This window comes from Antrostomus carolinensis, unplaced genomic scaffold, assembly GCF_000700745.2.
Source record: "Antrostomus carolinensis isolate BGI_N321 unplaced genomic scaffold, ASM70074v2 scaffold17071, whole genome shotgun sequence".
Classification (NCBI taxonomy): Eukaryota; Metazoa; Chordata; class Aves; order Caprimulgiformes; family Caprimulgidae; genus Antrostomus; species Antrostomus carolinensis.
In genome coordinates this window covers 35,598-42,869 of record NW_010294961.1, presented here as the reverse complement: position 1 = coordinate 42,869, position 7,272 = coordinate 35,598, and the positions used below count along the sequence as shown (strand labels likewise).

The window sequence follows — 7,272 nt, the reverse complement described above, 5'->3', positions numbered from 1 at the left end:
GGGGGGGAAAGCACACAAAACAGTGGAAGTCACTGTTGCTACCTTAGGAGAATCTCCTTAGTGGGATTTGAGTTCTCTTGGGAAGATATCAACACTGCTTGACTCAAATTCATGTACAGAAGCTCTTATTCTTTTCTTCAGCCAATGATGAATAGTTATACATTTATCACACAAAATTGTTGGGATACAACCTTCCTCCAGCCAAGAAAGTTCTGAAGAGAAGAAGGAAAGTTTACTAGGTGTCTTCTCCATGTTAAAATATAGGCCAAATTTCCATTAAATGGTGCTTAGTCTTTGCTTGGTGAAGAACTGAGCTCTCCTCCATTAATGGAGTAAAACTATTTTTGTTGCTCTACAAGCTAATTGATGAACCTTACACTAAGGTAAGAAGAAAATAGAGAGGAAGTATATTAATACTCAGCTTTTAATTAGCTACAGTACTTAACCAGGAACAGTCAGAAGGCAAAAGCATAATCATGTACTCAAGCATATTTTTGCCTTATTCTCCACCAGAGGAACTGGAAGAAGGAGGACGCCACCAAGCTATCCATAGTCTTGACCAGGAAAAAAAGTATTCCCCATTACTTCCAAAGAACTAAAAGTGACCCTCTTTATACAGGATAGTATAAAAAAAAATGCTTTATTAGATTATTTTCTTTTTCCTCCACACCCCACCCCTGTTCTTCCTACTCAGGAAATAACTGATAATCCTGATACAGACAAAGGAGGTACACAAAGTATGACCCATTTTCTAGGCTACCAACACAAGTTCAAATGCCAAGATCTGTAGGAAGTACAGAAATCACAACCCCTTGACCAAAGCAAAGGGGGCATGCTTTATTTCTGTATGTATTAAAAATCTGTAATTGTGGAGTTTGATAACCAAGCCTACATCTATGAAGGAAGTTAATTCAGTGTGGTTGTTGCAATTGCAAAGGCTACCTGAGGAACAGAAGACTAGAATATGTGAAATAGACAAAAACTTTGTGCATGTATGTAGAGCTACTCTAATGCTCAGATTATACTGAAAACATACAAGAACTTAGGAAAATTGGCAATACAGATAGAAGTACAGTGGGATTCCCGAGTGCAATAGTGGCTTGACTAAGTCGAGAGATTCTACCTCCTAGTTAGTTGCACAGATTGGTAAATTGCAATTTGCCAGAGACATTGAAGTAAACTTAGTTAAATGTTTTGTCACTTGTTATTCACCCATGAAATCAGAAAGATATGCAAGTTATTTGAAACTAGGAAATTTTATATTTGACAGGAAGGAGAACAAACACTAAGTCAGCAATTTCAGAGACATCAAATGGTTGAAGATATTTCTATTACTTTTCACATATTTGAATCAATAAAGAAATCATATGTGCAACAATCAAGTAATTCAGTATACTTCTAATCCTGCATTTACCTTGCAAATGGTTTTTGATTAAATAAGAGCTATAAGGCCATTCGATGCTTCAATGATAAGCAATCAACGGTCATTCAAGGCAACATGACAGCATACGAATTTCACTGCAGGCAAGTGCAAGGGTATACACAATGGGAGGAACAATCCAGCTGAACAGGCACATGCTGATGGGTTCTAGAATTAACTGAAACTGTTCAGAAAAAAAAAGTTAAGGGTCAAGATGAGCAGCTGACTGAGAATATCTGCTAAAAATGGAAAAAAACCCAACAGACAAAAAGTTAAAAGCTTTAAAGACAAAGAATAAATATTCCAAGCACTGTCCCATTGTTTAAGACTATTACATGATTTCACTTTATATATTTACTATCTAGCTATGAGACTTCTCTAAAATGAGCACAACGTGCTTCAGGGCTGGACCACAGATAGCAGAAAACAGATCTGGGAAAGGACAAAGGGGGTCAAAGTATAAAATCCTGCCTGTGACGAGATACTAAGTGACACTACATTTATTTTTATTTAAAATTATCTGATCATCACCTGAATTTTACATTTTTCTATTAGAATGAAAAAAAGGAAGAAAGAAGATAGCAATACTAAGCACAAGCTAATGAAAAGGAAATTAAGTTCTCTTTCACACAGACAGAAATTGAAGCTAAAAAGTTGAAGCAGTGGAAGAGCTGAAAGATTTGTGAATCAGGATCACTTTTCTTCAAACAATGCAAAATCCTATGAAATATAGTCACTGCCTGTGACTTAAGTCATTGCTTCATTGATGAATCCAGAAGTGTTTTAAATATTTACTCAGCCATTGATTACAAGCTAAAACTTTACTATATAAAATGTGGCTGTTCTAGTTGAGCAAAACTGAATGATTAGAATAAGATGTCAAATGTCTATCCAAGAGTGAGTCACTTCTAACAGCAGATTATAATTATTTACAGATATGATAATTCCCAAAGAAATAAATATTATTCTTATAAATTATTTAATTTAGGAGATTAAATAGAAGACAGTTAAAACCACATAAGTGACGAAAAACATGGTATTTCTCCACATAGTGCCAATTCCTTAATTTTGTCCCTTCACAGAATTTTTTTTTAAATCTTTAAGATTTAAGGATACTCAAGTTTCAATGTGTACTCATTTTTTTTTCCCCACTCGCAGTTATGGTAGTTATATTGGCCACTTGTAAAAAACATCTTAAATCATTCTGCACAGGCCTAGTTCTTACTGCACGATGAGCAAATTATGAACACTTCCACAAACAGCATTCCTAAAAAAATATTCAGATACAAGCTTTCTTGAACATTATTTCAGCTTTAATGAAGTCAGAACTGTAAACCATCAGAACAATTCTATACACCTATATACAGATTTTGGAACAAATACCACATTGAAACCATCACAATGACTAACTATCTATTACTTCCTATATACAATCAACTGAAACAACACAATTAAATATGCCTTAACTAGGAAATACAAGCATGCTTTTGCAAGATTATTTAGCTGTTCTTGATCGTAGCCGTCGCTTGATGATTAGGTGATCACTTTCCTTCTCCTTTTGTTCTATAAGGATCTGGAAAACATGATATTTCAAGAGTTAACTCAGCATTTCTTCAGGGACAAATGACATGCACTTCTAGACCCATGTAACCAACAACATGGTTTCTCCCAGCAGCTGTTTTCGGATTGAAATTTGCCTTTTATTTTTTAGTCAGAAGTCTCCAGGATAGAGAGATCCTTTTACTGCATCATAATAAGCAACAAATACTGGGAGCATTAAAAAAATTTCCATTTTTACTGAAACAAATACCAAAGTCCAAAGAAAAATGCAATCTGAAAGCAGCTCTCACTTCTAATCTCCAATACCAATTGTGTGAAAAAGGAAGTGTTCAGAAAACATGTTTTTAGCTTAAATTCCTTTAGCCTTCTCTGACTTTCTTGGGATTCAGTCTTTCACCTTTCCTTTCACTTCAAAGCTTCTTAGCTTCCTTTGATCTGCATTTCTGTCATTTTCTTCATCCTCCTATGGAGAGCATTTTGGTATCTGCCACATCCATTCATAAAATTTATAGAAGATTCAATAGGTTACCTCAGTATGGGCAAATGCTCACCATAGCAAAGGGAAGAAAGGATTGAATAGAATGAAGAGATGTACTTCCAACAAAAGCGGGAGTATATTCAGCACTAGAGTTACTGTCAAAACCATAAAGTTGTATTTCTGAAACAATACATCAAGCCCTGGCTGATAAAACTCTATAGGCTGTCTTAGACAGGGCAGCACAATTTAAGCACACCCAGAAGGTTACCCAAACTGTGCTTCAGAAAAGCATGGATTTATCCATATCCTAAAGTAACCCAAATATCAGCTGGGCATAAATGGAATCAATTGGAAATTATGTTAGGTGCTCACTTGTCCTGCAAAGTTAATTGCACATGCAGACCTTTATCTTTAGTTTCAATCATGCTATTCCAAATCTCTGGACCCCTTAATGGTCTCCATTTCTATTCTCCCTTTACACTGCATTCAATGAACACCAGCTACTGGAAAAACAAATTAAGGCTCCACTACTGTAAGAGTGGAATAAGTAATCCTCCACATACCACAACTACGGTATCTTATGAACCCATATTTAAAGACATCTCCAGGACTGCTGTATCACCTACACAGTAAGTCAGCAGTCAGACACAGAGAAGATAGGTAAGAAAATACAGAAAATTAAGTAGAACAGCAGGAAGACCAGACCAAAAGGAATGGTTAGGTAGAATCAAGAACTAAGTCAGTACTTTCAAACTTGTTCTGCAACTTGATCAGACCTTCAGGTTTGTTCTGTCCCTCTAATAGTTTATTTTAATCCAAGATTAAGAAATACATTAGAGTGGACAGAACAGTAACCTGTAATCACTTACTGAAGAAGCAGGAATATCTAGAGGGCAAGAAATGTCAGCTGAATACAGCTTTCTCCTAGTTCTTTTTGGCTTGAGCTCATTTTCTTTCACACTTTCTGGCTCTGCAGGCTTAGGAGAGCTTATTGTCGCAATCAGGTTCTTTGCTAGAAGAAAAAAATTTATCATAAATCAATGTCTTACTGGCTTTGTGACCTCTAAATTAATGAATAAAGCAAGCTTTATTAAAAACAGTTTAAAAGTGAAACAGATATAGTCTAAAGTTTAGATACAAAAATTCAGAAGTGGTATTTGACAACCAGAGTTTTCTACAGTTGGAAACAGTTTTCTATAGCTTCAGATGCAAAAGCTTAAAGGACACATTTAAATAGCACATTTTTAAAAAATGAATTAGAATTCAGGTTTCACTGGAAGTTAAACACTTCAACATGAGTTGAACAACAGGCTTAACTTCTTTGTGCTGTCAGAAGCACAAGTTAGAGTAAGTTTATGTACTTGTATAGTTCTATCAAAGTAGTACTAGCTCAATAGAGATGAATGTATGCATATTATGAGCTAAAAGGAAAGAAGAAATCCCAAACAATACCAAGTTATGCAAAAGAGGGAAAAATAAAGGAACTGGTAATAAAGGTTACAAACTAGAACCCATTTGCTCAAATTAAGTATTTTCAGAGTAAAAGTTTGAGTAGACTGAATTTGGCTTCCATTGATAATGATATATTGTCCTCATGGAACCAATCTGACAAACCTAGGAAATTTTAAAAGTCCCGTTATCATCATAAAAACTGTCTTACAGCAGATAAGACGTACTCTGTAGCAAGCCAAGTTTTCAAGCTGGTGCAGAGATCTTAATTTTAACTGTTCACATTGAATAACGACTGACCTTGTTTAAACCAACCAAATAATAGTGTCTGCTAGAATTTAACACTGGCAATTCCTTGTACCCTCTGCTGATTTAAATTTTTTTTTTTTTTAACACAGTAACTCAGAGATCATGTCTTACTGTAGCAAAGAACAAAATTATTTTATTCAGTGGGAAGTCCTAGCAGTTAGTCTTCCCAAAGCTAAAATTTAATGAATTCCATTAATTGCTTCATAGCCAGTTTATTGAAGTCTTCTTGATTTTTTTTCTAGAGCAGCAGAGCAAGTTTCTGAAATAGCCTTTAAGTGTTGTACTGTAAGCAAGAACAAAGTAAATCAGACATTTTGAGCTTAACAGCTACCGTTGCTTTTATAGTAAGTTTATATGCACATATTCCATGCTGCATCCTTTCATTCCACTTGGTTTACCTTTCACACTTAACCTAAATTTTAGAACCATGTGGTCCTTGCATTCAAGACAGCCTTCTCTGCTCTGCAAAATTCAGTATAGCAGGGCCCAGTTCAGACTCTATTTCATAAACAAAAGAACAACTTAATAAAGCAGGCACGCCCTTTAACAACCTACACATTAACAGATTTCAGTAGGGCAAAAAAGCCATTCCATAGTGCCCAGAGAACATGGAATAAGTCTTATTTATTTTGTACAAACCTTTAGAGTGAAAAATAGGAGAACTTTGGAAAAAATCTCCGATCTTTTGGAGTGTTCTATCTTTCTTTTTACTTGACTTATTACTTGAAGTAGAGTCATGCTTTCTTAAGGCATATTCTTTTCTCAACGACTGTGTAGTAGACATCTGTACAGAAACACAAGATCATTGTTTAAGCTGAAAATTGACTTATCTTCAAGTTTAATTCTACTTTGACTTCAATGTCAAAAAAGCTGACATTTCGAGCTTTGCTACTAACACCTCTGTTCATTATACCAATGATACTACCACAGCAAGCGATGTAGAAAACCTAATTTTATACCCAGAAGAAAAAAAAAATTGTTAAAGTTACACAGAACGCATTTTAGGTCATAATGTTGCTTAAAAAAAAAAATAAAATTCAGAGTTGTAGAGTATTTCATTAGACAAGCTGTTGCAGTTATAAGTAAAACAGGAGGAAACTGATGGGGAAAATAAATCTACTACCCACCCTCTGAACTCGCCTGGGTTACTACTAAGGCCTAAAATCACCTTTTTGTAATTGTCTGCATATAGATGTCTTTTTTTTTTACTTCAAAGGCATTGCTTATAACATCACGTACACTAACAGTATGTTTAAACTAGTCTTCAAAGCTATTCAATATGCAACATTCTTCCTCTTTGAAGCACTGTACACTGCAGTCAGTACACATTCTTGGCAAATACAGACTTACTCTCCTTGTTTAGCTTATAGAGTTTAGTAGGAAGACAACGTAAGTGTTTAAGAATCCTATTCAAGTACACAGATAAGGATAAGATACTGCTGCCTAAGAATGTTTACTCCTTTCACAAGTCCACCTTCACAGAAAAAGCCAAATTAACTTCAAAAATAAAACAAAACCAAACCATTTTCTTGTTGCTTGTAGAAGGTGAATTGGTCATAGCAGGTTCTGCATTTTTCTTCTTCTTCTTACTTTTCACAAAATCCTAAGAAAATAAATATGACAAATTTTAACTAGGATTTTTCTGGAAAGAACAATTATTTACACTAAAAAGCAGTCACTGTTTAAATGCTATGAGTAGGGAGGCATTGGCTAATACTGAATAAAAGTAACTATTCAAATGAAAATTAAACACTAAAACTTGTGAAAGGGAACTAGAAATACCCGTAGTCAAACCATCCTGACATTTACTAATTTCTTCTCTCCATTATTTCCTGTACTTCTGGTTTTAAGAGAGTTGACAAGTGAACACACAAATTGAAGTTAAGTCAACATAACTAAAAGTAAATTCAGATTTATGGTGACAACTATAAATAGAGGTTGGTAGCATAGTACCATTTGAAGCTGTCATTAAAAGACGTCTTCTATCTTGTGAAGCAGTGCCAAGAGATTTCAGATAACTGATACCCATATTGACTGAAAACAGCGTCAGAAAAGG

General features: G+C 34.8%; 1 protein-coding gene across 1 annotated transcript in view; it reads right to left on the bottom strand.

The window, feature by feature from the left end:
* Positions 1–2,915: 2,915 nt before the first annotated feature.
* Positions 2,916–7,272, bottom strand: part of KIF20B (kinesin family member 20B) — a 37,934-nt gene continuing 33,577 nt past the window's right edge. Inside the window, exons 29-32 of the mRNA XM_029087436.1 lie at positions 6,739–6,819; positions 5,856–6,000; positions 4,328–4,470; positions 2,916–2,993 (exon numbers count right to left, since the gene is read on the bottom strand). Coding sequence (XP_028943269.1) covers positions 2,916–2,993; positions 4,328–4,470; positions 5,856–6,000; positions 6,739–6,819 — 447 coding nt within the window. The remainder of the gene's footprint in view (positions 2,994–4,327; positions 4,471–5,855; positions 6,001–6,738; positions 6,820–7,272) is intronic.